This window comes from Caenorhabditis remanei, chromosome IV, assembly GCF_010183535.1.
Source record: "Caenorhabditis remanei strain PX506 chromosome IV, whole genome shotgun sequence".
In the NCBI taxonomy this organism is placed as follows: domain Eukaryota; kingdom Metazoa; phylum Nematoda; class Chromadorea; order Rhabditida; family Rhabditidae; genus Caenorhabditis; species Caenorhabditis remanei.
The window spans coordinates 16137426-16163871 of NC_071331.1; the positions used below are offsets into that span (position 1 = coordinate 16137426).

Genomic DNA, 26446 nt, shown 5'->3' on the forward strand with positions numbered 1-26446 from the left:
GTCGATTCGATCGGAAATCGAGACTCGAGAATCGAGGGAAATCTGAAATCGGAAGATTATTTCAGGCTAGCTGCACTAAATCCTATTTTTTGGCACGATAGCAGATTGACTGACTTGATGACTATTTCATCTCATCCCCTTCTATCTAAAAAATTCATCAAAACATTGTTCGAAGTTGACTGTGTCAATTCAATTCACCAAAAAAGAAAGATTGGATAATAGGCGGTCGATAAATAAAATATATAATAAATAGGTTTATGAAAACATTGAACTGTATCCTAAACAGTATAAAAGTGAAGTGAAATGTGCAAACAATGTCATTTTGAAAAATAAATATGAACTTTTACTTCCGGTTATTCGCTCTAGTGGCTACTGTACTTTCTGGTGAGTTTATTCATTTTTAGGTTATGAATAAAAATATTTAGAGTTTTCTGAAACTGGAAAAGATTTTATCCTGACAAGGCATAATGAACTCCGTTCTCGAATTGCTCTTGGAAAATACGTGACAAGAAATGTCACGAAAGAACCTGCTACAAACATGCTGAAATTGAATTGGAACGCAACTCTGGAATCTTCTTCGCAATTATTTTCATCCGGATGTCCAGCTGGTCATTCAAAAAATCGAAATAATATTGGAGAGAATATGTACTGGTGGACATCTCCAGTTATAACTGAAACTGATTCTGATTCACTTGGAAATAGATCATCCAATTTATGGGAAAGTGAGTTTCAGAGATATGGATGGACTGAGAATAAATTGAGTCAAGATGTTTTCAATACTGGAATCGGACATGCTTCACAGGTAACTCGACGTACTAGTTATTTAGAATCTCTTTTTACTTCAGATGTCCTGGGCTCGTACCAGTTCTATTGGATGTGGAGTGTCTAAATGTACAGGTGGATCTATTGAAGGAACTGAATATGTTGTTGTATGTCAATACTATCCAGCGTGGGTCTCTGAATAAATTTCACTTAGAATTCTTCATTTTCAGAGGAAATTATATTGGCTTGAATATTTATGAATCCGGAGAGACATGTTCAGCCTGCCCGAATGGAAAGAAGTGTGAATCGAGTACAGGATTGTGCATTTAAAATTGAAATTATTTATTTTATTAGTCTTTTGTTTTGAATGAAAAATGGACACAGTCGTTGATTTGAATTGTGTGCTTTTTATTATTTCAGTGCAATTAATATCATGCAAAAAAAGGAAGATTACTGGAAAAAGTAGGAATAATAATTCCAGGGGATCAGAAAACTTCAAAACGATCCATATTAGGAGAAAGCTTTGCAGGCTATTCACATAACGTGGTCCAACAGATTCTTTTGTGTTGTTGTTTACCAGAATTACTCAGTAAAACTTCTCTCTTTGAATACTGCAGATGAATTGTTAAAAGATCGAGATAAAAATATTTGTCAACAAAACTGACAATGGCCATTCAGACAAAAAAGCTTCTTCAATGGGTCCATCTTGATCAAAACAGGAATTGTTATTTTTATTATTGTGGTCAGATAATCTGAATTTTATTTGAAAAACTTGTATAAATGGGCGGACGGATAACTGCAGATCATCCCCCGGAAACATGAATTCACTTTTCATAATTCTGACTTGTATGACTGGTAAGTCTCTATCCATTACTTTCTTTCTAGCAAGTCTTCCAGGTGTTTATTCTCAATTCACTGCAATCGGTCAACAAGAAATAGTCGATGCTCACAACAAACTGAGATCATCTCTTGCCAAAGGAACCTACGTGGCAAAAGGAACAAAACAACCATCTGCAACCAATATGAAGAAAATGGTTAAATTTTTTACAAAACTGAAAAACTGCTCCGATTACAGATCTGGGATGCTACTGTTGCCACTTCTGCTCAAAACTACGCCAATACGTGTCCCACCGGCCACTCAAAGGGATCTGGTTATGGAGAGAATTTATATTGGTCATGGACTTCTGGAAAGCCATCTGCTCTCGATACCTATGTGAAACAAACTTATTTCTTGGGTGGCTAGATTATATTCTATTTTTAGGGAACAGTAGCTTCAGCTGCCTGGGAGAAAGAATTCCAAGATTATGGATTGAATTCGCTCACAATGGACAATGCCCTATTCAACAGTGGAATTGGGCACGCAACTCAAATGGCTTGGGCCAATAGTAATCTAATTGGATGTGGAGTGAAGAATTGTGGACCTGATTCTACGATGAACAATATGAATAGAATCTCTGTGGTTTGCCAATACAAAGCACCGTAAGTGATTGAAGATTAACACGAACAAGATGAAAATTCAGAGGAAACTACATGGGTGAAACGATTTACCAGCAAGGATCGACATGTTCCAAGTGTCCAGATTCAGCGAAATGCGACACAGCTTCTGGATTGTGCGCTTAATCGGAAAGGGAAAACATTCAACTGATTGGGAAATATAACTTTATTTATTTATTTTTATTTTCGAATTATTTATTTCTATGAATGGAAAATAAAAACGTTTATGTCTTCAACTTCTTCAGTTGCCGGTGGCAAGGTACCCCCATACCCCAGTATTTATCTCCGACTCAACGCAGAGAATACAAGGTCCGAAAATTAGTCTAAAACGAGTTCTGAGGCCTCAAAGTGTAAAAAAAGGGCCGTGAAGGTTTGCCCCCTTTTTTGACACTTTGAGGCCTCAGAACTCGTTTTAGACTAATTTTCGGACCTTGCTCCAAGAGACTTTTCTCTTTTCTACAAAATTCAGAGTAAATTCATATTCAAAAAATGTCAATTTTGGGAATACCGGTGTCCCCCTTTAAATCTTCTTTCTTGCAATAAATTACATTTGTTGTTAGAAACTGTGTTTTTGTAGCCTATTTTTATCAGAACCCGATCACCCCGTATTTATACCTGGGCAACTCTTCTCTAAATGGAAAGGATATTTAGGAAAACAAACAAACCGTTTTTTTCACTGATTCACTTCGTATGAAAGCTTCTAATTTTATTAAAATTAATGTAGAACAAGCCATAAAGATCTGTCTCTTTTCCTCAAGACAGTACCCAACTCTCTCTCTTATCTGTGTCTCTTCTCTCTAACGCATATCCATGAGGGCGCGTTTACATCTCCTGTCGGCGCGGTATTTAATTTTTATTATTCCTGTTTTCTTTTAATTTATCACAGGGTCTCGGGATGAGTAGTGAAAATAAACGCGCTCCGCTGAAATCAGCTGAAATTTTAGCGCGAAATTCGAAATAAATTTTTTATTTAAAAATTTTATTTATTTTTTTAATAGAATTAATCTTGAAAAGATGCGAGACAGTCGAAAAACTGGCCAAAATGCGGCAAAACTGGCATAAATCGGCTCAAAGATTGGTCGATTAGGCTGCGTATCAAAATGCCACAGTGAAACAGCGAATTGCAAAAATTAAAATTTGAATTTGCCGCCAATGTCTAGTGGAGCGCATACGATTTCACTACTCACACCTAGACCCTGTGATTTATTCACTTCTGGAAACATAGTTTTAAGTCATTGAAGTTACTCCAAATCTTTTGCAATTTGATCTTCTTAGAAAAATTAATAAATCTCAGAATGCCACCGAAAAAGAAAGCGAAACAACTGACAGAACAGCAAAAACTCCGGAGAGCTTACAATCGTCAAAGAAGTTTTGGCAGCACTGCAGTCGTAGTTCAAGATTCAAGAAAACTCCAGTTGTTCGCATCATTTGGAGAAAATCCCGATTTCAAGTTGAGGCTACATACAGTTCATATTATAAATAACTTTTTTAAGTTTCAAGAAGAAAAAAGCGGCACCTGCACCTCGAAAAGTCTTTCCACCATCTCCAAATATCAGTGTGGAGGCAGTTTCCAGTGACGAAGAAGATGCTGGAAATTTCAAAATTCCTGAAGCAGGCGACGATGAAGAAGAAGAACTTCGTAAACTGGTTAGATTGACATGACCAATGAATGTCCCTATTCGTATGTTTCAGCGGGCCGAGCACAACTCTTGTGAACTATCTTCCCTCGACGCGTTCGATGATGATGGGGATCAAGTCGATTTCGTAAATGGGCGTCTAGTTAAGCGGCTGAAGCAACCCGACCCCGCCTGGCGACCGGGTGTTCGGGAAGATTATGTTGGGAATTATCCAATGCAGAACAGTAAGTATTGAAAAGTGTTACTCTTAACATGTCTACCTACTCTTAACATGTCTACCTACTAATCTAATTTCCTTACCGCTTTCGTTTGTTCTCTACTGTGATTGTGTTAGTGGCTTTTGGCCCTTCATCTCAATAAATCAATTCAATTACTATTTTGATTAATCAACTACCAAGTCTGGAACATTTTCAGGACCTGCGAAAAAAATCAAACATGATTACAAAAAGAAGGACACCAATCGATTGATTAAACAAATTGTATCCAAACCTGCGCTTGCTTTAAATTTCCATCAATCTTTATGCAGGACGCTTCAAGCTGCAAAAGCAAAGCAAGTGAAGAGCAAGTTGATTCTTAGTTGAAGATCAATATCCAATACATTTGTTTTCAGAAGCAAAATTGGAAGAAAAGATTCAGTTAGCTCAAAAGTCTTTCCGCGTGTTCGGTACACCAACTAGAGAGCAAAACAAATTCAGAGTTTGTAACGAAGCCACCGAAATAAATGACCGCCTCTCGATATTCAACTGTAACGTTTACACAGAAATTAAATTATTTTGATAAAATTATCATTTAGATACACCAGTACGAGGAAACCGAATGGATGTTTTCGAGAGCACAGATTGCATGTCAACTGAACTTGTTTTCTCTCCCAAGCTTCAGAACGCGAGTACACCCCTTGAAAAGAAACTACAGAGTAGGAAAACTGGAAGTGTTCCTGTTTTCAGTAAGTGTAAAATGGTTGTTCAGCTACTTACATTTCTTTCCAGATTGTTCCGATAATGATAGTTCCGACAATCACGCAGAAGTTCAAGAAGTTGCTGAGTGTCCTTCTGTGTCTTCGGAGAAAGAACTCACATTGAAAACAGCTGCAGTAGAAAGTGGAAACCTCGAAACTGTTCAACCTAATGAGGAATGTTCAACCAACATTTCAAAAGAAAATGAAATCGCGTCCACATCTCATAATCAGTCAGAAGAAAACGAAGCTACATCTAACGGGGCCACGTCTATTAATCGGAAAGCTGAAACCTCAATGACGGAAATGTTGGACGAAGCGGAAGAAGAAGAAAGTTGTCAACCAAATCAAGAAGACACCAAATATGCAAAAAAACGACAACGGACTAAGAGCCCTGAGACAATGTGCCACGGAATGAGTACGGTTATGACGATGCAAAACGATCAAGGAATGAGTACTGTTTTGACTATGCAAAACGATCAAGGAATGAGTACTATTATGACGATGCAAAATGATCAAGAGGAACAACATGATTATATGCAGGAAGTTGAGAAAGAAAACGCAGTACAAAAACGAGGAACCCTGCAACCGCAACAACGCCAACTTGCGAGAGAATCTCGAGTTTCCCGCCTTTCAGTAATGTCAGCCGCTTCTTCTTGTCATGATTCCATCAATAGTGCAATGGAGGATATGTCTCTTGATCAAAAATATCTAGAAGAAACAATGGGTGACGATGTTGGGAGATCACAACTTTTTGAATCACGTGTTGACTCCAGAAACGTACCAACTGGAATGACTATTCACAATGAAGATCCATCGTTGCTTCCATTTTATCTTGCTGATGGAACATTTGAAGTTGCACCATCTACAATGGGACAGTTACTTCATGTTGCTGGACAAAAAGAAGCGAAAACTTGGTCTAGTCTACCCAAAACCGCATTAGACGGAAGGAGAGTGAAGAAGCTCGGCGAAGGATCCTATGGAGAAGTATTCTCGACAGTTTGGGAAGGGAAACCCGTCGCAATTAAAGTTGTTCCATTTGAAGCTGATGAGAACAATCGATTGTATACTGGAGAATATCATTCAGAAAGAATGCAAACCGCAGATCAAATTCTACCTGAATTGATTGTAATGAAGGAACTGAATCAGTTGAAAAATATGACATCTCTTCATTCCACACCTAATTTTATTGAACTGATAGCAGCAGAAATTGTGACAGGAAACTATCCGAAAGGATTGCTGAAAGCCTGGGATACCTATACTGCATCCGTGAAAGAATCTGAGAATACAAGACCAGATATCTACTCGTCTAATGATCAGAAGTTCATCGTAATTGTATCGGCAAATGGTGGAGTTGCATTGGAAGATTTCGTGCTGAAAAGTGAAAACGAAATGCTCTCAATTCTACATCAACTTATTCTCTCGATGCTTGCTGCTGAATCTCTGTTAGAATTTGAACATAGAGATTTACATCTTGGAAATGTTCTGATTGATCGTTGTGGAGTAGAAGAGCTCGATTACATGATTGGTGGTCATAAAATTCCTTTGAAAGCCCATGGAGTTAAAGTGAATATTATTGATTTTACACTCAGTAGAATCTCGAAAGGTAATAAATCTTTTAGCCACACCAAACTTTAATTTTGCTTATTTTAGGACCTACCACAGTTTTCCTAGATCTCGAGAATGATCCAGGTGTTTTCGAGGGAACTGGAGATCCACAATTCGATGTCTACCGTCAAATGAGAGCCAACTGCAAGTGAGTTAATAATAAACTTTATTTTTCATATTCTGCAATTTTTCTATTCTAGCGGAAACTGGATTAAATTCGAAAACCGGACAAATCTGATGTGGATTGAGTATATAGCCCACTGTCTTATTGACACAGAAATCTGTCCGGAGGGCATGTTAACGAAAAAACGAAAAGAGGTACAGTACTTTCAGCCAAAATTCAAAATAATTTTTCCAATTCAGGAGCTTCGACAGCTTTTCAAACAACTCGGACAGTTTGAATCGTGTCAAGCATCGCTCATGGATACCGATTTCTACGAGAAATTCTACATCGGTTACTTTGGAGATGTAGCGAAACCCCAAGAAGACATTTATTCTGATTCAGAATAGAGCTCGCAAATCTTAATTTAGTTATTTCATGTTTGAAATATAGTATTCGTATTCTATTTTCTATTTTTAATTGTCATTTTCCTGTCTCATACTACCCGAAGACGTGTGCCTTTCAATTTCATATTTATTTCCCGAAAACATGTGTAATATGAATAAATTAATTATTTTTAATTGAATAAGAACTATTTCAGACACAACATTCATACCCACGCTTATTCCTCACTTTTGATAATTATGAAGTGAAATAACCTTTACTCTGTTCCTAATTGAAAGGTTGTTTACACTGCGGCTGAAACCAAAACTTCCTATTTCCTTCCAGTCTTGTGCCCCGTCCACTTCCGGCCGTGACAAGCTTACTTGAATTATCTTTCGGGTTTAAAGACTTTCGAATGATAACAGTTTCTATAAAACGGGTGGCAATGATAGCGCCTCTCACTAATTCATTTTCCCTCAGTTTTTGATTAAAATTGCACTTTTTGCTGAAGAAAAATGAAATTTGTATTGCTTCTGCTATTTATTATTGGTTGTAATGCTGATTTTGGATTCACTGGACAAAATGGAATTGTCAATGCTCATAACACTCTTCGATCCAAGATTGCAAAAGGAAATTATGTTGCAAAGGGAACTCAGAAACCATCTGGAGCAAATATCTTGAAAATGGTTCGAATATTTCTCAGTTTTCTTTAAATTCTGATTTTTTAGAAATGGGATTCTTCAATTGCCACTTCTGCTCAAAACTATGCCAACAGATGTCCAACTGGACATTCTGGAACATCAGGTCTCGGAGAGAATCTCTATTGGTATTGGACTAGCGGATCACTTGGAGATCTGAATCAATATGTAATCAATTGGAATTTTATTTGATGTTCACAGATTTCAATGCCTTTTAGGGAGCTGCTGCTTCTGCTGCTTGGGAAGATGAATTCCAGAAGTATGGATGGAATTCCAATCTACTAACTATTGACGTGTTTAACACGGGAATCGGGCATGCTACTCAAATGGCTTGGGCTAAAACAAACTTAATTGGTTGTGGAGTGAAAGATTGTGGAAGAGACACGAATGGGCTGAACAAAGTAACCGTTGTATGCCAGTACAAACCTCAGTAAGTGATGTTGAATTAGTTGTCTATCTTTGAGTTTACACAGATTCTGACAGAGACAGAGAACATGGTGGTATGATTATGTAAAAAAAGAAAAGAGTAATTTTTCAGAGGAAACTACTTGAATCAATACATTTATGTGTCTGGAACACCATGCTCTGGCTGCCCTTCTGGAACGAAATGTGAAACAATTACTGGTCTTTGTGTTATGTAAATAAATAGTTCAATCTCATTCTCGTTTTGTCTGTCAATCAGAACACACGAAAATAAATAATCTTTATTCTTTTATTCAGAACAAAAAAGATTAAAAAGAACGAGCGGGACTGAATGTTACGTGTTCAAAAGAGATCTGGTATGATTCAACAACAGAGAAAACTAGTTTTATAAAGAGCTTACAGAATCTATAAATATGGTAGTGCTACCGGTAGTTTTCAGATTGTTTTATTTGTAATTTCTCCGGAATGTCTACCCTAGATATAAATATTATGATTCAAAATCTTGAAACTTCTTTCGTTGTCCTATTCAACTCAATCATACTATAAACTTCCAATAGATCTCACGTATTGCGTTGATTTTTAGTTTCGATATCCTAGTCATCAAATCACAATTCGCTTGTTCTATTTGTCTTTTGTATCCAATTTTAAATTTAAAAAAGGATCTCACATGAGCATACTCTAGTCCTACGCGTTTTCTCATGGGGCAGAGTTCACGGAGCAGGTGTCCACACAAACAGTCTCTCGTATAAATATCAGTCTATTGAAAGAGTAATTTCAGATTTCAACATGAACACTATTACTTTACTTCTCTTGGCGACTCTTCAAATTGGTAAGTTCTCAAAAAAGAAGTTTCTTTTGAGAACATAATTGAATTTCAGGAGTTTATGCTCAATTTAGAGCGACCACTCAAGACTTCATCGTGCAAATCCACAACACTCTTCGATCCAAAATTGCATTGGGAACATACGTGGCAAAGGGAACAACAAAACCAGCTGGAACCAATATGCTTAAAATGGTTGGAACTGTGTATTCATGATTTTTATAACACGTAACACATTTTCAGAAATGGGATGCCACACTGGCCACTTCTGCTCAAACTTATGCCAACAAGTGCCCAACTGGACACTCGAACACTGCTGGAGTTGGAGAAAACTTGTATTATCGTTGGTCTAGTCTTCCATTTTCTGGCCTAGATGTCTATGGTGGGGCTGCTTCTGTCGCATGGGAACAAGAATTCCAGACTGATGGATGGACATCCAATGCTTTCACTCAAGCTCTTTTTGACACTGGAATTGGCCATGCGACACAAATGGCTTGGGCAAATACTGGATTGATTGGATGTGGAGTGAAGAATTGTGGAGTTGATGCAACACAAAATAACTACAACAAGGTTACTGTCGTCTGTCATTATAAGACAATTGGAAACGTTTTGGGACAAGATATCTACAAAAGTGGAACGACATGCTCTGCTTGCCCTACTGGAACAACTTGTGAAACGGCAACTGGATTGTGTGCTTAACTTTCGTTTGATAATTTGAAACATGTAATTATTAGTTAATCAGAGTCATTTATTCACTGCCAATTTATTGAAACCTCGTGCTTTTGGAAATGAATTTTACAACTTTCATCAAAATTTAATTTCAATTTCACTCGTTGATTCTCACCAATAAAGTCAAGAACTGCAGATTTTCTCTGTTGGTTTTTTACGAGAAACTCTTCATTTTTTCTTTTTTATTTGAAGAAGTATCGAAAAATCAACAGTTTTTTCTTTCGATTCAATTGATTTTTTGGCCTTTCTCTAAACTCGAAACAAAAACGTGTGAAATCAGAAAACAGACAGTTCAAGAGTCCAAATGGTGATAAGAAGTCTATCACAATTCCCGGAATATTAAAAAGAAAGCATGGTGCAAACAAGGAAAGTTGTGTTCTCAGACACAGAACAGGTAGAATTATTGGAATGTATTCGTATTGAACTACATATTTTCAGCATTTTCCATAAACTTCAGTTTACATTTCTCTTGCAGTCACAGGTTTTATTTCGCACTTGGAAATCTGTGTTTCTTATTTGAAAATGTTATTTTGTCAAACATTTTGATATCAGGCAGAGTTCCGAATGTAGATGACACGTACACTTCGACTATAAATATCAGAGACTGGGACGTATCGGTAGATAGCAATGCGAACCACCACAATTGTATTCCTATTTGCACTTCAACTTGGTAAGAGCATGTCCTAATGATAAACGTTCAGAAATTATTTTTCAGATGCTCTTGCTCAATTCAGGGCATCCACTCAACAATTTATTGTGAATATCCATAACACTTTTCGATCAAAGGTCGCAATGGGAACATACGTGGCTCAAGGAATTACAAAACCAGCAGGGAGCAATATTCTTAAAATGGTTAGTTTATAAAAACAAGGTTCATTCATAAAAAATCGAAAAAATATATAGAAATGGGACGCTACATTGGAAACTTCGGCTCAAGCGTATGCTAACACTTGTCAAAGTGTTCATTCAAACACTCCTGGAGTTGGAGAGAGCCTCTACACACGTTACACAACTCTTCCTATCTCCGGTCTTGATGTTTACGGAGGAGCTGCTTCCGTTGCTTGGGAACAAGAATTTCAGCGTTTCGGATGGCCATCAAATACATTCACACTTGCTAATACATCTCCAATTGAAACAACAACTGCTCACGCTACACAAATGGCTTGGGCATCTACTGGATCTATAGGATGTGGAGTTAAGAATTGTGGAGTTGATCCATCGATTCCCGGCTACAATAGAGCAATTGTAGTATGCCATTACAAATCATCGTGAGTTCATTGTTCGGTGTCTTCAATTAATTTATGCTCATTTCAGAGGAAATATTCTGAATCAACAAATTTACAAAACAGGAGTGACATGCTCTCAATGTCCGACTGGAACAACTTGTGAAGCGGCAACTGGATTATGTGCATAATGAGGGTTTTTTATAATTTCATTCTATTGATTACTGTACTGATAAATTAGTCTAAATGTATTCTCATCCAATAAAAGGTTTTCAAGAAAGTCCTTTTTATTGAGTAAATTTGTTGAGTGAATAATGAATTGGTTATAAGTACTGTCAACTAAAATTCAGTATACAATATGTTCACGTTCCACACAAATAACTACACTAATAGAAATTCAGATACCTCTAGATCCCTCTTCGTTCTCAACTGATTTACAATAACGGAACTAATCGAAATGGGATTGTCTTGGAGTAGACAGACTTCAATCCTCTAAACCGAACAGTACTCTCTTCGTGTTAAAAACAAATTAAACTTCAAAGTTTGAAACTGTGTTTTCAATTGTTTTAAAAGGATTAAAATTGGCGTCATGAGTATGAGTAATTCATCTATTTTGAAGACCACACAGAGATCATTCCGTAAAAATTGCGGAAAATACCCTTGTGTCTATCTGTGATTATTCAGGTTTTCAGTTACCTTTTTCTTCGATTTTTCAGTTTAATCTTGTGTTCAAATCGAATTTTATGTGTACTCTGATATCGTTAAATTTGGCGTTATGAGGAACAGTACGCTTTATTATAATCACATGGCATTACTAAATTCGCGAAAAATCAAATATTATCATAGAAATTCCCTTCTTTCTGTGTCAATAACCTATTTTCATTTAAAAATATTTTCACATTTTCCCACATAACAAAACGATAAAATTTCAAGATTAAATAAACTGAAAATTGAGAATGGAAGTGTTCAAAAGTTTACAATTCCCAGACAGTTTGATTCAATTAAATTCGAATTCGATTCAATCAAACAAGCAAAAGTTTGATACACCTGTTGGTACCACATGACCCCTCTAGACATGAATATATCCTACGCTTTTTCGCACATGGTGCATAGTTCAATGACAGTTGAACACACAAACCAGTTTTCCGTATAAAAACAAACCGCCCGTAGTCATTTTCAGAATTCAATAACAATGAAAACTCTCCTTCTCCTGGCTGCACTTTGCATCGGTTAGTTACTTTGTCCAGTGAATTTTTTTTCCATCTTTTTCCATTTTCAGGAGCTTATGCTCAATTCTCTTCCAATGGACAAACTGCTATCGTTAATGTCCACAATACTCTTCGATCATCGATTGCCAAGGGCACGTACGTGGCAAAGGGAACTAAAAAGGCAGCTGGAAGCAACATGCTCAAAATGGTGAGTTGTTAAAGATGGAATGAGAGTTATAAAACATTTTCTAGAAATGGGACGCGACTATTGCCACTTCAGCACAAACCTATGCTAACTCGTGCCCATCTGGACACTCTGGAGCAGCAGGACTTGGAGAGAATCTTTATTATTATTGGACCACTGGAACTGTTTCGAATCTTGATTCATTCGGAGCAACTGCTTCAGCTGCATGGGAGAAAGAATTCCAAGATTTCGGATGGCAGACTAATCTTCTCGATTTGACTTTGTTCAAGACTGGAATTGGGCATGCCACTCAAATGGCTTGGGCTAAGACAAACTTGATTGGATGCGGAGTTAAGAATTGTGGACCTGATGCATCTAAGAGAGGAATGACTAGAGTTATCGTTGTTTGTCAATACAAACCACAGTTAGTTTCCGTCTTGCTTTCAATGATAATATTGAATCATTTTCCAGAGGAAACTTCTTGAACCAGAACATCTACACATCTGGAGCCACTTGTTCTGCATGTCCAACTGGAACTAAATGCGAGACTGCTACTGGACTCTGCGCTTAATTTTCTGTAAATTTGATCAAGTAATTGTAGTCAATTATTGATTATGTTTGAATAAATTGTAGAGAAAATGGAACATTGCTTAAATAAGATTAATTCAGAAAACGATATTTGTGTAAAGAAAATTGAAAGTATTACACAAAAAATAGAAGAGAATCCGGAAATTCTGATAGGTTTAACTTGGCTCCTAAGATTTCTTAGGTTATAAGTCACCTATAAAACAGTGACTTGTAGAGAAGAGGCTTCTTCTCATGAAGTCTCATGTCATACTCAATTTTTCTCATCCAGGAATCGAAAGACGGCTGCCGGTTGAGAAATTGTTTATATATCAGAAATGATTCGTTTCGACCCTGATTCAGAAGTAGTCTCAAACCAAACAATGAGATAATCAGTCTACTTTTTGAAAACACCACTAACTAGGTTTGAATCTCTCTTTGATTAGTTTTATCATCTTGAAATCCTCCTCGCTGTCAGGTAGCGTAATATTTCAGTCTTCTTCCATACCGATTTCTTTTTAAAAACCAAAAGAGGAACTAGAAATGATTTCAAAAGATCATCAAGCACACGAACCATATAATATGAGAGTTTATATTAAACTTTTGAACGTTTCCCTCATCTTTTTTTGCATAAAAGCGATTGGCTGAATCTCGAATCATTTACATCTCTCTTCATCTCCGAGTAGAAATGAGAACCATTTTATTCCTTACTGTTTTGTGTGTTGGTGCTTATGCTCAATTCAGTAAAGCTGGACAAAATGCTATCGTTGATGCACACAACAAGTTGAGATCTTCGATTGCAAAAGGAACTTACGTGGCAAAGGGAGTAAAGAAACCAGCTGGAAGCAATATTCTGAAAATTGTAAGAATTTAAACCTCTAATTTCTTCCGAAATCTTTATTTTTCTAGAAATGGGACCCAACCGTGGCTGCATCAGCTCAAGCATATGCCAACAAATGTCCAACTGGACACTCGAAAGGATCCGGATATGGAGAGAATCTTTATTGGCGTTGGTCTAGTGCTGCTCCAAAAAATTTAGATGAATTCGGAACTCGTGCTTCTGGTGCATGGGCTGGAGAATTCGAGAAGTACGGATGGAAGACTAACAAATTGGACAGAGCCCTTTTCGGAACTGGAATCGGACACGCTACACAAATGGCCTGGGCAAACACAGGAGGAATCGGATGTGGAGTTAAGAATTGTGGAAAAGATAAGACCAAGAATAATATGATTACGGTAGTTGTCGTCTGCCAATACAAAGGACCGTAAGTGTTTATGAACTTAGAAGTGTAGATAGAAAATCTTTAATTTTCAGAGGAAACTACATGGGTCAAGATATCTATGCAAGTGGAAAAACTTGTTCAGCTTGTCCAGGAAAGACAAAATGCGAGAAAGCTACTGGACTCTGTGTCTAATTTTTGTTTTGCATAACCTGAATAAATATTCCAATTTGGTTTTTCCTGTTTTACATGTTTCAAGGAGAAATAGATATTGGGGAAGTTAATTTTTCAATAACTCTTACCGAATCTGTAACAAGCTGTTCCGAATCTGTAACAAACTGATATGGATGAAAAGCTCTGAAGATGTGACAGCTCTCAGATGGTTTTGGCAAAACCTATCTCTGATAAATCATAAAGATTTGGTAAAAAAAAAACTAGAAAAAGAAATTTAAAACTTTTTGTGACATTTTCTCTATTAAAAGTGACATTAGGTAAAACAGGGGCGCCGTCTCAAGTGTCATATTTGTTCTGATATCGGACTGCTATTCTCATGTAAACTGAAAGTTTCAGCACGTGTCCGGTTGCAGATTCGCACTTTATTAGATGATGCTTGGATTCTCAGATTCATAAGCTCGGTCTCTTTTCCATGTTCTTGAAGTTGAAGCTTACACAGTCTTTTTTTCTTCGCTTTTGATTCAGAAATTTTCGAAGGATTTAATGAATATGGATAAACTGGAAAAGGAACTGGAAATAAGTATTTCTAGTTTTGTTCAGTACAAGTGTTAGTAGTCTGTTGCTCAATTGCTTCCCATATCAGAAAAATATTTAGTGCATAAAAAAAGAAAAAAATAAGCATCATGTTGCTTCTGGCTGATGCGATTTGGTAACACCTGACGAAATGGAGATAGTTCTTTCACTATAAAATGAATATTTTTAAATACCGAATCCATGACCTTATTTCCTGTAAACGTTTTCATAAAAATGTAGCTTAACAGGCCTAGTGATTGAAAAAATGTATAATTAATCTAGTGATTGAAAGTGTTTTGTTCTATATTATTTTTAAAAAACAGTTCAGATGAGGTTTCATCGCTCTTACCGAAGATTAGTGGTGATAGAGCTCACTCTAGTTTGTGATCGAAGAAACGAGTTTTGCTCTTCAGTCGATTGGAGTCTACATGACTACTGAATGTATTGTCAGGTATGGTCTGATGCATGTGTAAAACACACATTTTTGTGTTTCTTTAAACCAATAGAGTAGTCTATCGTAAATTGAAGTTTAGTCTCTCCCTGATATAGACATACGTGCCGATATTTCGTTTTTTGTCGAAATTTAATCGAACAGAGCTCAACTGAAGTTTGACACACCTGTTGTTCCGTCCCTCTGACTATGCTCTCGTTCTACGAATTAGCTGGTCGTAGTTCATTTCGCAGTTGTTTATACAAACTAGTACTCTGTATAAATACCATCGAACCGATTTGGATTTCAGATTTCAACACAAGATGTATTCTCAATTCATTCTAGCTTCATTTGTCTTCGTCGGTAAGATTCAAGTTCAATGGGAATGACTTCTGATCTGAAAATATGTTTAGGTATCAACTGTCAATTCAGTAGCAATACTCAACAATTTATTGTTGATATTCATAATTCAATGCGATCAAAAGTGGCTACTGGAACATATTCTGTGAATGGAACAGTCAAACCAACTTGTAGTAACATGAGAAAAATGGTATGGTTTTTTGAAATAATCTTCTATATTTTGAATAATATAATTATAGTCATGGGACTCTACTCTGGCAACTTCTGCTCAAACTTATGCGAATACCTGCCCAACAACTCATTCTAATTCTGCTGGAATCGGAGAGAATCTATATATGCGAACAACTTCTGCGAATATCGGAGGTCTTGATGTTTACGGAGGAGCTGCTTCAGTCGCCTGGGAACAGGAATTCCAGAAATTCGGATGGGCATCGAACTACTTTGATATGCCACTCTTCAACACTGGTATTGGAAATGCAACTCAAATGGCTTGGGCAAAAACAAATCTCGTTGGTTGCGGAGTTAAGAATTGTGGAAAAGATGCCAGTGGAATGAACCGAGTTTCAGTTGTCTGTCATTACAAACCATTGTAAGTTTGAGAAGTTTTTGGTGATTCAAGATATGGAAAGTTCTTTTTCAGAGGAAATTATTTGGATCAAGTGATCTATGTCAGTGGATTCACATGTTCCCAATGTCCAACTGGAACTGCTTGCGACCAGACAACTGGATTATGTGCATAATTTCATCTTTCTTCGTCGTTTCTTTCAGAATAGGCCTAGCCATATAATGTAATTAAAACTTTCAATAAGTGAAAAATAAATAAAGATTATGATTATTTCTTTCCTCTTTTGAAAGTCATTCAGTTGAGTTAATCGAGCTTATTGCAATAAAAAATGGCTCATCTTGTATCTTCTCTATATTGTCGTTTCTGCAAACTGAAACTTCGTGCAAACTTCAAAAAAAAGAGAAAATGTATTTTTTCAAACCATAAAACACTCATAAACGAAGTGAATTCAGCGAGCAGTTTCTTTTGAGAAAATCACAAGTTTAATAGTTTCAGTCAGTATAAAAGGTATGTCAGGGGTCCTTAGAGCATCATCCACATCCCTTTAGTTTCCTTTTCTCCAATATTTAATATTTCATAACTTGAGAAACCATGCAAACTCTTCTGATTTTGGCCCTTGTGTGCGTTGGAGCTTATGCTCAATTCGGTGGTGGAGGTAGAGATGGAATCTTGAATGGACACAACAACCTTCGTTCCAAGATTGCCAAGGGACAATACGTGGCAAGAGGAACTCGTAAGCCAAGTGGATCCAACATGCTGAAGATGGTTTGTTGACTTCTGAATCTATTTTCTTCTCATTATGTTTCTATTTAGAAATGGGACGGATCTCTCGAATCTTCTGCTCAAAACTATGCCAACTCATGTCCATCCGGACACTCCACCATTTCTGATATCGGAGAGAACCTCTACTACTACTGGTCTAGAGATATCGGTAACCTCGACCGATTCGGAGGAATGGCTTCTGCTGCTTGGGAGTCTGAATTCCAAGACTACGGATGGTCAACCAACAAATTCACAATGTCTCTTGCTAACACTGGCGTTGGACATGCTACTCAAATGGCTTGGGCTCTGACTGATAAGATTGGATGTGGAGTTAAGAACTGCGGACCAGATGGATCAAAGGGAGGATTGACTAGAGTTGTTGTTGTCTGTCACTACAAGATTCAGTTAGTTTAAATGCATTTTTACCCCAGAAAGTTCAAAAACTTTCAGAGGAAACTACATCTTCAAAAGCATTTACAACGAGGGATCCACCTGCTCCTCCTGCCCATCTGGAACCAGCTGCGAGCAATCTTCCGGACTTTGCGCTTAATTTATTTTTCGACTGTTTGGTTTAGTAAATTATTTTCTCGAGCAGTTGTTCTTGTCAAAAGAGTCAAAAATGGGATATACAATCGAAACAATTTATACAATTACAATGGGAATTGAGGAAGTGGCTCATCGCGATACGGCTGAATTGAAGAGTCTTCGTACCCTTCTTTTGCCCAATTTGCTCTTTCTGAAGAGCAGAAAAAGAAGAAAATGATATTGGCGATGATGAGAAATATTGCATGAACGATGAAGAGAGTTGACCAAGATGCTGAAATATTGAAGGTATTTTATTTGCTTTTCACGGAGAAATGAGCTTTTGGTTTCTGGAAATACCTTTTTGTGTAGCAAGGATTTCGTTCAGATAGAAACATAGGATGTTTCAAATATGAGAACTATCCAAATACAAACAAAAGGCAAACATACACCCACAATGTTCCTAATCTCGTAACATTCCAATTACATGTAGAGAAAGAAAATGCTTACAGTAATCTGTGTTCTTGGCAATAAGAACATTGAGAAGCGAAGAGAAGAACATCGCAGCTGAATTGACAATAAATATATTAACAAGAAGGAAAAGATGTAGATGTCCAGATCGAAGTTGGTTCATTTTCAGATGGCCAGCATACGAACATCCGAGTAGAGAAGAAGCCAGAATGTACATTACCTGGAAAATTTACATTCAGTTGAACCAATTAAATAGCACACACCGTCACAATATATTTGTGATGCTCTGGGTCAAAGAAGCCAAGAGCAAACAGAAAAATTCCGCATGTTCCGAATGAAATCGTGTTGAAAAAACGCATTTTGTTCTGCTCACTGTTGCTGAAATCATCTCAATGTTCTCTTTTCTTATCTAAAATTCAACTTACGCAAGTTTCTCATAGAGATAAACCGATGAACACGAAGTAATCAGATTTAGAATTGGGGCAATTATCGTGAAATAAGCGGATGAAATTTCTGAATGCCCCACGACTTTGTGGAAGAATGTCGGTCCAAATTGATAGAAAAGTTGGAGAGCACAACCGTATGCAAATGAAGTGAAGAAGATGACCCAGATTCGGAAGTCTTGATATATTGATAGATATGGAATACGAAGGTCGAAAGTACGGGAACGTGTACGTTCATATTCAAACATTGCCTGATTATTTAAAATTACGAATTAAAAATGCATTGTTGATTCCAACTTACATTACAGAATCCAATTGTTCCAGCTCTCTCTTTGAAGTCTTCATCAAAATGAATCAAAACAAAAACAAAGAAAATGATGACGATTGTGATAACTGCTCCATAATGAGCGGAATGCCAACCAAGAGAGGAGGATGCCATGTGAGAGACAATTGGATGAACGAAGATTTCGGAAATATGTGAATATGCAAAAACTATGACTGGAACTGAGAAATGATCGAATGGAATAAAGACTGATAGCTTGCAGATATATGGAATGAAAGCAGCAAGAGAACATCCTGAATACAAAAAGGTAAAATCAGAAGTCAATGTAATTGAATACCTTGAAGTATACGGAGGATAATAGCAAGAAGATACGTCTTCGCATTCACACAAATTGGGAAAAAGAGGGCAGGAATTATACTGATGAAGGCACACATTACAAAACTTCTTCTGAAAAAAACTTTGAAATTAATAAAGATTTAAAAAAAAGAGATACCTGAATCCCATATTATTATAAGCATAAGTGATGGGAGTAGCTGCAAGTACAGTACCAACTGAAGTTACAGTAATCAGGGATTCCTTTTGTGGATTTGATAGGTAGTAAACGTATTTGACAATGACATCTCGAGATGTTTGTTTTTCTGGGTCATATTGATTGTCCACTTCTTCGTAAACTGAAATTTTGAGTTTGATAGCTGAGATTTCATTTGCAATGTTGGCAATAAAAGGTGCTTGTTTCGGGAGTTTTCAGTTGAAATATCCAAAGTTCACACTCAAGAAATATGACCAACAGTGATGTCAGTACACATGCTTAAACTAAATCAAGTTCTACCGGAAACGGCCAAATCATGAATGTGTGCTTTTTGGTTCTTGATTTTACTGGAAATCCAATCAGGTTGGTTTGTCTAAACATCTAATCAAAACATCAAGAAAGTAGACAACAAGTGACCATTTCTCAACTTTTCTAAATGATTGTAGTGTACGTGATTCTGCAAATCCTCTAGCTAATGTAGTCTTCCCTACAAACAATACGGAAACGATACGAACATCTCATTCTCTTTCTTCTTCTCCATCCTCATCTTTTATCGTCGCACCCTTTTTCTTTCCAATGATATTCTTTTTAAGTGATCGGATCAGAAACCACAAAACAAGACAGATTTCGTAATGGACATAGCAAAAAGAACATGCCTGAGATAACTGAAGACTTACAATCGGATTCAGACGAGTTACGGAATTCGTGAAGAAAATTGATAGTTGATTGATAAACAGTTGTATTTGCATAGATTGTAGACATGCATAAAGTGCATAAAAATATAAAGAAGAATGGAATGTGCTGAAATTGAAACTATTGGAACAAAGAAATCTGACCTATTCAAAATCACCTTTATGTTCTCCATCGTATTCGTTTTTTTCCCCTCATCGCCTTCTTCTGATTGTTTTGGAGAAACTGAACTCATTTTGAAAAGACCTTCAAAATATATTCAAAATTCAGAATATTTTGAAACCAAAACTCTCGAATTTTCTGTTTTCAGACTGAAGAGACTGGAAGGTAAAAAATCAAAAAACCGGGAACAAGTTTGCATAATCTGCTCATGACGGGTTTTTATGAGGCACGCGCATCTTTTTCAAAGATCCGACGGAAAGTAAAAACTGAGAAACAAAAGTGATAGCGAGTTTGAACGGTGGAGTTTCTGATTCGGAACTGAAATCAAGACAGGATGTTAAATTTTTTGTTTAAGTTGTCACTTCGTGAAGTGAACGTCCAATATGAAAATTAAATTGAAGTAAGAACAGAGATCGAGGGGAGCTAATACCCTCATTCAGCTGGAAAGTGGACTTGTTGAGCTGAACCAATCTAAAAATTTGTACCTGAATCCCCACGACTTCTTTCTTTCAGCAAACGAGGTTTCGATTAGAGCTGAAATGCTCCACTGTATCAAAGTGCTACTCCACCACTCACAAATCAATTTTTAAAAAGTTTCTCTCTTCTGCCTTATTCGTAGAACAGTTAAAAATGAGAAAACGGTGAGAACAAGTCAAATGACATCTTCTCGATTACCATTTCTTGAAAAATGACTAATTATTTCCTCAAACCGATTCACATCAGTATCTTCTCAAAGCGTCTTCTTCGAAAACATTTTCTGTGTTCTATGCCACAGAAACCATGACTTCCTTTGTGAAAGTGAAAAAGTCACACTCGTGTTCCTCGAAGTGTCATATCCATAGCTAATCGGTCACCGATCAAGTTTATTCTTTTTCCGGTCATTCCTCTCTTTCTCTTCGTGTCATTTCAACGATCAACGTCATTTTTATCTTCATGGTCACATAGGGAAAAGTCATTGTGTAATAGATACAGACACATCTTTTTCTGCCCCTTTGTCCTTTTTTGAACTGACCATTGGTAACGGCCACCCGACATCATAAGAGTGATACATAGTATTACAGCCCTTTGTGTGTGTGTCCCTTAGGTCCACTGAGTTGTTTCTAGTCGTTTCGAGAATTCCTCTTTTTTCTTCTTCTTCTTCTCTCGAGGTCGTACCGGACGACGACGTCATATCAGGCCAAAAAAATGTGAAGAGGAAAGAGATGGAAAACTATAGAGAAAAGTACTTGAAAATAGGTTTCGAATCGAATTGAATGGCTACTGGTTCGTTGTGTTCAAGGCGAAAGATGAACAGAACACCAAGTTTGGGTTGAAAAATGGTTTCGGTGAAAATATACGAAAAGAAAGAAGACAGAAGACACCGTGAACTGTAGTTTATAAATAATCCTTCTGTTCGAATTGAGAGAAAAGAAGTTGAGGAACTCTTAAAAGTGGGATTAGAAGAATAAAAGTTGAGAAACGATTATGAAGAGTAAGTGAGACGATTTGGAATTAGAACAAGGAACACAACTGTACTTTTCTTACTTCTTTTCCAGAGATACAAGTTTTATCATATGCTCATACGGGTTCCCTCAATCAGAAGTTGTGTAAATCAGGAACAACTGATTGAGAAATAATCTATGTTTTAAAGTAATATTTCTAATAAAATTCGTTCAAGTTCAAACAGGAACAATATCAGCTTGTCATCAGTATTGAGACAATCAAAAAATCTCGTTTTTCCAGTGAACTTTTCCTTTGTTCTACGCTCAAAAAGGTGAAAATTTCGAATTCTGAAAAGAAAAGTTTAGTGAACACCACTGCAATACATGGAATTCTCCAACTCATTTGATACATTATGCTCTAGAAACGAAGATAAAGTCGGAAGTCGACTCGATTCTGCTATGCAATTAATAGCTCTACCCCAACACAAACTGTTTTTCAAACCCCTTTACACAAACAAAGTTCAGTCTGATTTTCTGAACTATTCTTGAATATTTTTCATGGGCTACAAACTTCATGAGACATCGGTATTACAGCATGATGGTCAGGTAATGACTCATTTTCTTTGACCCTTCTTCTTCTCAAAATAACATTACTGCAATCCATTCGTATAAATAGTAGTCAAGTTTCTGTCGAAATCCCATTCTTCCCAATAGAACTAAGTGGTCATTTTCTCATTCCACTCATCTCTAACCAGAGTTTCTGAACCATTTCTGTGTCGTCACTTTGCAATTGAGCTTATTAACATTCCGTTCCAAATATGGCGGTCTCCGAGTGCACTTGTCATAGCCTAATCACGTGTAAACCACTGTTTTCGTGACTTTCGGGCCAATCCGTTTCGCAAACTCTTTTGTTTTTTTTTACAGTCTTCGAGACGACGAAAGACGCAGACAAGAGACACAGCTGAACCATTGAAAGGGGCGGAGACTGTGTTGACGGCGACAACGACAAGAAAAACGAAGCTACGAGACGTTGGCCAGACGATTCAGAAGACGATCAACTCTCGAGTCGAACATGTGCATTACAAGAAATATTTTATTTTTTACCCTGTTGGCAGGCATTCACGCATCAACCGCATCTGATCCAATCGACTCTGTGAGTTTACTTCTTTCTACTATTTTCCCATCTGAAATTCAGAAGATTCAGAAGATTTTCTATCTCTGTGTACCAGTTGTATTTTTGATTCCAAAAAAACTTCTGACCGTGATCATTTGTTACATTGAAACAAACCAGTCTGTTTTCTTTTAGATCATGAGGTCTCTAGTGATATACTTTGATTACAAGACGGATATGTAGTTTGTGACTTTCTGTGTCTGATGTGACCATATTTGTGCTGATGTTTTCGTGGACAAATGTAGGCTACAAACCTACTTTTATGATGACTAGAATACTTTTAAACTTATTTTTAAAATTTCAGATTTCAAGCCAAGGAGCTGATATTCTGAATAGAGCGAAGCTCACGGGACAAACAGTTCGACAATGTTCATGCACAGAGCAAAGAGTTTGTGTGGAAGAAATGAAGATTCAAGCGAAGGACTGTACAGTTCCATGCTTTCAAAAGTTCTCTTCGGTAAGTTCAAATGATCTTTGTATTTGTCAGAATCAGAAATGAATGTTATAGATCACCTCTCGTCCAAATGACTTGAAGAAATGTTTCGACGAGAAAGACAATATCTTAGAGGACTTCCTGACCTGCTTTGAGAATCGTGTCGAAGCGTAAGACACACAACTTTTTCATGATGCAATTCTCTTTTTTGTAGATGTGTAAGTGATCAACATGGACCACAAATCCAGAAAACTGATATCCGCGGAATCTTCAAAGTGACCGAGAAGAGTATTGCGACGCAGACAAATACCTTCCAGACAATGATCAAACCAATCAAACACATTCTCGATGCAACTGGTGATTTTGCCCTTTGTGTCAAAGATTGTTTCTTGGAGAAGAACAAAAATGGATTCTGTTTTGATAGAAAAGGGTAAGTGAAACAAGAAAACGTCATAGGACATAATGAGATACTCGAACCACTTGACTTTCTCAGAAAAACCGTTTCTTTTTTTCCGAGAATAATCAAAAGTGACCAATAAACAAATCGGTTTTTCTTTTCTCGAGGCCACAACCGCCAATCACAAATCACCGATTTTGGGCATTCAAACCGGTTTTCCAATCGGTTTCCCCCTTTTCTGTCATGTCTATCATCAACAAGTTCAGATGTCAACCTTTGGTTGCTGAGACAAAAGCAAGACAATCATTCCGTGCATGCACAAAGCAAATGCACTGGAAAAGAGAAGCCGGAGAGTTGTGTGAATGTTCAGTGAATGCTGGTGTAGAGTGAGTAACATACCCGGATGTCAGATCTTCATTCTTTTCTGTTAGTTCCAGAGAGCTTCGTCAATACTGTGCCATGTTTAAGCTGATGGGAAGACGCGCTCCGATGAGAAAGTCTCGTGGATAATTCTGATATTCTCGATCGCCTTTTTATTACCCTCCGCTACCGGTGTACATAGAACCCTGAACCTAGGAACCGATGGTCTCAAACTCTGCATTCGAAAGCCTTAGAATCATAATTGCTTCTTTTTTTCTTCTTTTTCAACCTGATAAATCAAAAGTTCTCTCTGAATCTACACAAACCAAATTCTTAATAAAGATTTCTGTTTCTCTTCTTTATTTTTGCAAAATGTTTGGATAACTATCCTATCTCTCTTATCTTTTTTCAATTGTTGTTTGTCGATAATAAAAAGCAAACAACCATCAAAAAGGTGTGAAAACTTCCGACTCGAATCGGCCATAGATTGTTTGAGGAATGACTCTGAGACGGGCGGTTCAAAGGGCATCTCATTTAGAATTCAGATTTCAAGCTGCACAAATACAAAGACGAAATGGAATAATTTCATCAACGAAACATCTGAACTGATCGGAACATTAATCCAATGAATAAACATTCAGTTCGTTCGCTCTTTGATTCGAGAAACATCTTTGTGTTCAAAGAAGATCAAGAAAATGAAAATGAACATTTTATGGAAGCAAACAATGCTGTTTATTAAAATATTGTTTTTTGGTGGTGTGGAAATTTATTAGATGTGAGGGTTTGTATTCTCAAATAAAATACAGAAGAAATCGTATAGACAGGTGGCAAAGAATTCAGACGGAACCGAGAGTAGGAAACATCAAAAAAGTTTATTTAAAAGTGCAATCCTCTGAAAACTTTGAATTTATGATTCCACAGAGAAAACTTAACCAACTGAACAGCTCAAAAACTTCAGAACTGAAAAACCTAGTCCGATTCGTTTGGGCTCTCAGTACTGATCCATTTTTATAAAGATTGAACGGTCATGAAGTGAAGAATAAAAAGTTTCATTTCCTGAAGCTATATCTGAATTTAGTTGTAATTAGGTACTATTTCTCCATTTCAACAAGCATTCGTACTTTGTTCCCAACTGAAACTTTTGTTCATTTTCCAGGATATTTCTCCAGTTTTCTCTGTTTTTTACGTAGTACAACAAATTGTGTGTTTTGTGTGATCTGGGAATTCCCAAATCGTCATCAACGGACGGAAACGAGCGGCGTCCGATCGTTTGGCACGCCCGCTCCTTCTACATTTTCAGCACATGGCGGACAAGCATCAAAGGAACCGAATAGCTCATAAAAAAGGGTGAACTGATGTCTACATGTCCCTTTTTAGTAATCGAGATGTTGAAGTAAAGAAAAACAGAAATAGACGGTATGTCTTGTGCTCTGAAATGTGCCCAATCTGTTTTTTAATCCAATGGGATACGGTCATGAATATCATTGAGAGAAGTTTAAAGGCGTATATTTAGGCAGCTGTTCGGACAAATAAAGGTGCGCGCACATTGAGAATAAACGAGAGAAACTTTGTCGGATGATCCAGTCCGTTCTCTTTTTTTCGAGAATAAAAGAAAACCTAAACTTTCAAAAAGTACATAACTCTGCCTCCCGAAAGTTATCGTGATCGCCTATCACTTTTACCTCAAATGTTTGTCGACTTCTTCTTTTTATTTCACCTTTTTTCCTTCTTCTTCTTCTTCTACTTTTTCCTCTTCTGTGAGCCTTTACCTTCTCAAACTCTACCGTTTCGCAACTTTGTTTCTTAGAGACTTTCCCACCAGAGCACGTTATTTCCTATTTCGATTTTATGATCTCACCTTAAAGATAACGCCTTATGTCTATTGATACTACAGTGTGTTAAGGTCATTTCCTCGTAGAAGTGACGAATATTTCGTCGATTTGTTTTTTAGCTTTAAGCTATTTCTGCTAAAAAGGAGAAGTTGTTCTCATTAGAAATATCTCTCACAACTAACAATCATTTCTCCTTGAAACAATATGATATATTGAAACAGATATCAGATATGACTATCTCATTTCTATCAGTTTCATATTGAGAAAATGCCTATTTCGAGGTCACTATCCGTCCTTGTTAGGTGCGAAAGTTAAAAATGTCAGTTCTCTATTCCATTGCATCCCTCAATTAAGATATAGGCCAATGCAAAAGGGGTTAATGAAATGTCCAAGTTCAAATAAAACTCGTTGAACCAGAACTTTTGTGTTTGTATATTATATTTCATTCAGAAGCCGTATAAAATAGGTGGGATAGGAGAAGAAGGAAGACAGCTCCCCTCCAGGCTAACCTAAATCTAGCACCTATGGGGAGAGCGCAACAAACCGACTCGATTTCCTTCTTACTTTTACTAATCTCCTCTTGGTATTACCGTATTTTGAGTCACGAATCAGTAAGCAACGAGTTATAAGATAACTGGGCAGTCACTCCTTCTCTCACTCTGAGTAATACTTTGTTTACCTGTCTCAATTCGAATCGACGGCCTCCATTTCTCTTTATTTCTCCGAAGGTGAACAAATACTGTTCCCTTCTTTACCTCTCTCAGCTTCACTATCATTTCCTCATATTACCCCAAAATCCATCGTCACGCATGACGTGATGTTGCTTGATCATGGGCCTCGCCCCCACCTAGAGAACGACGGG

The 26446-nt window shown here is 37.1% G+C and overlaps 12 protein-coding genes across 12 annotated transcripts; 11 read left to right on the plus strand and 1 right to left on the minus strand.

The window, feature by feature from the left end:
- Nucleotides 1-538: 538 nt before the first annotated feature.
- On the plus strand, nt 539-1092 carry GCK72_014479 (uncharacterized protein; the record flags this gene model as incomplete). Its single annotated transcript, XM_003108360.2, has 3 exons — nt 539-802; nt 846-949; nt 993-1092. The coding sequence occupies 3 exons, from the start codon at nt 539-541 to the stop codon at nt 1090-1092; spliced, it is 468 nt and encodes a 155-aa protein (XP_003108408.2).
- Nucleotides 1093-1580: 488 nt separating this feature from the next.
- GCK72_014480 (uncharacterized protein) lies at nt 1581-4474 on the plus strand (the record flags this gene model as incomplete). Its single annotated transcript, XM_053730308.1, has 7 exons — nt 1581-1617; nt 1660-1796; nt 2024-2241; nt 3551-3706; nt 3750-3903; nt 3949-4117; nt 4308-4474. 7 exons carry the CDS (start codon nt 1581-1583, stop codon nt 4472-4474), a joined length of 1038 nt encoding a protein of 345 aa, XP_053585080.1.
- A 235-nt stretch (nt 4475-4709) lies between these two features.
- GCK72_014481 (uncharacterized protein) lies at nt 4710-6963 on the plus strand (the record flags this gene model as incomplete). Its single annotated transcript, XM_053730309.1, has 5 exons — nt 4710-4836; nt 4880-6451; nt 6499-6601; nt 6654-6771; nt 6817-6963. The coding sequence occupies 5 exons, from the start codon at nt 4710-4712 to the stop codon at nt 6961-6963; spliced, it is 2067 nt and encodes a 688-aa protein (XP_053585081.1).
- Nucleotides 6964-7452: 489 nt separating this feature from the next.
- Nucleotides 7453-8276, plus strand: GCK72_014482 (uncharacterized protein; the record flags this gene model as incomplete). The annotated part of the gene is made up of 4 exons (XM_003089075.2): nt 7453-7623; nt 7666-7803; nt 7854-8065; nt 8174-8276. The coding sequence occupies 4 exons, from the start codon at nt 7453-7455 to the stop codon at nt 8274-8276; spliced, it is 624 nt and encodes a 207-aa protein (XP_003089123.2).
- A 568-nt stretch (nt 8277-8844) lies between these two features.
- GCK72_014483 (uncharacterized protein) lies at nt 8845-9577 on the plus strand (the record flags this gene model as incomplete). The annotated part of the gene is made up of 3 exons (XM_003108036.2): nt 8845-8887; nt 8937-9073; nt 9122-9577. The coding sequence occupies 3 exons, from the start codon at nt 8845-8847 to the stop codon at nt 9575-9577; spliced, it is 636 nt and encodes a 211-aa protein (XP_003108084.2).
- A 657-nt stretch (nt 9578-10234) lies between these two features.
- GCK72_014484 (uncharacterized protein) lies at nt 10235-11021 on the plus strand (the record flags this gene model as incomplete). Its single annotated transcript, XM_003108260.2, has 4 exons — nt 10235-10277; nt 10323-10459; nt 10511-10875; nt 10922-11021. The coding sequence occupies 4 exons, from the start codon at nt 10235-10237 to the stop codon at nt 11019-11021; spliced, it is 645 nt and encodes a 214-aa protein (XP_003108308.2).
- Nucleotides 11022-12022: 1001 nt separating this feature from the next.
- On the plus strand, nt 12023-12793 carry GCK72_014485 (uncharacterized protein; the record flags this gene model as incomplete). Its single annotated transcript, XM_003108303.2, has 4 exons — nt 12023-12059; nt 12110-12246; nt 12291-12646; nt 12694-12793. 4 exons carry the CDS (start codon nt 12023-12025, stop codon nt 12791-12793), a joined length of 630 nt encoding a protein of 209 aa, XP_003108351.2.
- Nucleotides 12794-13474: 681 nt separating this feature from the next.
- Nucleotides 13475-14201, plus strand: GCK72_014486 (uncharacterized protein; the record flags this gene model as incomplete). Its single annotated transcript, XM_003108078.2, has 3 exons — nt 13475-13648; nt 13696-14051; nt 14102-14201. 3 exons carry the CDS (start codon nt 13475-13477, stop codon nt 14199-14201), a joined length of 630 nt encoding a protein of 209 aa, XP_003108126.2.
- A 1305-nt stretch (nt 14202-15506) lies between these two features.
- GCK72_014487 (uncharacterized protein) lies at nt 15507-16283 on the plus strand (the record flags this gene model as incomplete). Its single annotated transcript, XM_003108184.2, has 4 exons — nt 15507-15546; nt 15597-15733; nt 15783-16132; nt 16184-16283. The coding sequence occupies 4 exons, from the start codon at nt 15507-15509 to the stop codon at nt 16281-16283; spliced, it is 627 nt and encodes a 208-aa protein (XP_003108232.2).
- Nucleotides 16284-16699: 416 nt separating this feature from the next.
- GCK72_014488 (uncharacterized protein) lies at nt 16700-17420 on the plus strand (the record flags this gene model as incomplete). The annotated part of the gene is made up of 3 exons (XM_003088441.2): nt 16700-16873; nt 16922-17274; nt 17321-17420. The coding sequence occupies 3 exons, from the start codon at nt 16700-16702 to the stop codon at nt 17418-17420; spliced, it is 627 nt and encodes a 208-aa protein (XP_003088489.1).
- Nucleotides 17421-17520: 100 nt separating this feature from the next.
- Nucleotides 17521-20043, minus strand: GCK72_014489 (uncharacterized protein; the record flags this gene model as incomplete). The annotated part of the gene is made up of 9 exons (XM_053730310.1): nt 17521-17687; nt 17903-18083; nt 18127-18241; nt 18289-18557; nt 18608-18882; nt 18927-19036; nt 19083-19260; nt 19796-19919; nt 19969-20043. The coding sequence occupies 9 exons, from the start codon at nt 20041-20043 to the stop codon at nt 17521-17523; spliced, it is 1494 nt and encodes a 497-aa protein (XP_053585082.1).
- A 2420-nt stretch (nt 20044-22463) lies between these two features.
- Nucleotides 22464-23902, plus strand: GCK72_014490 (uncharacterized protein; the record flags this gene model as incomplete). Its single annotated transcript, XM_053730311.1, has 6 exons — nt 22464-22544; nt 22867-23019; nt 23071-23165; nt 23210-23425; nt 23659-23778; nt 23830-23902. 6 exons carry the CDS (start codon nt 22464-22466, stop codon nt 23900-23902), a joined length of 738 nt encoding a protein of 245 aa, XP_053585083.1.
- Between the last annotated feature and the right edge of the window lie 2544 nt (nt 23903-26446).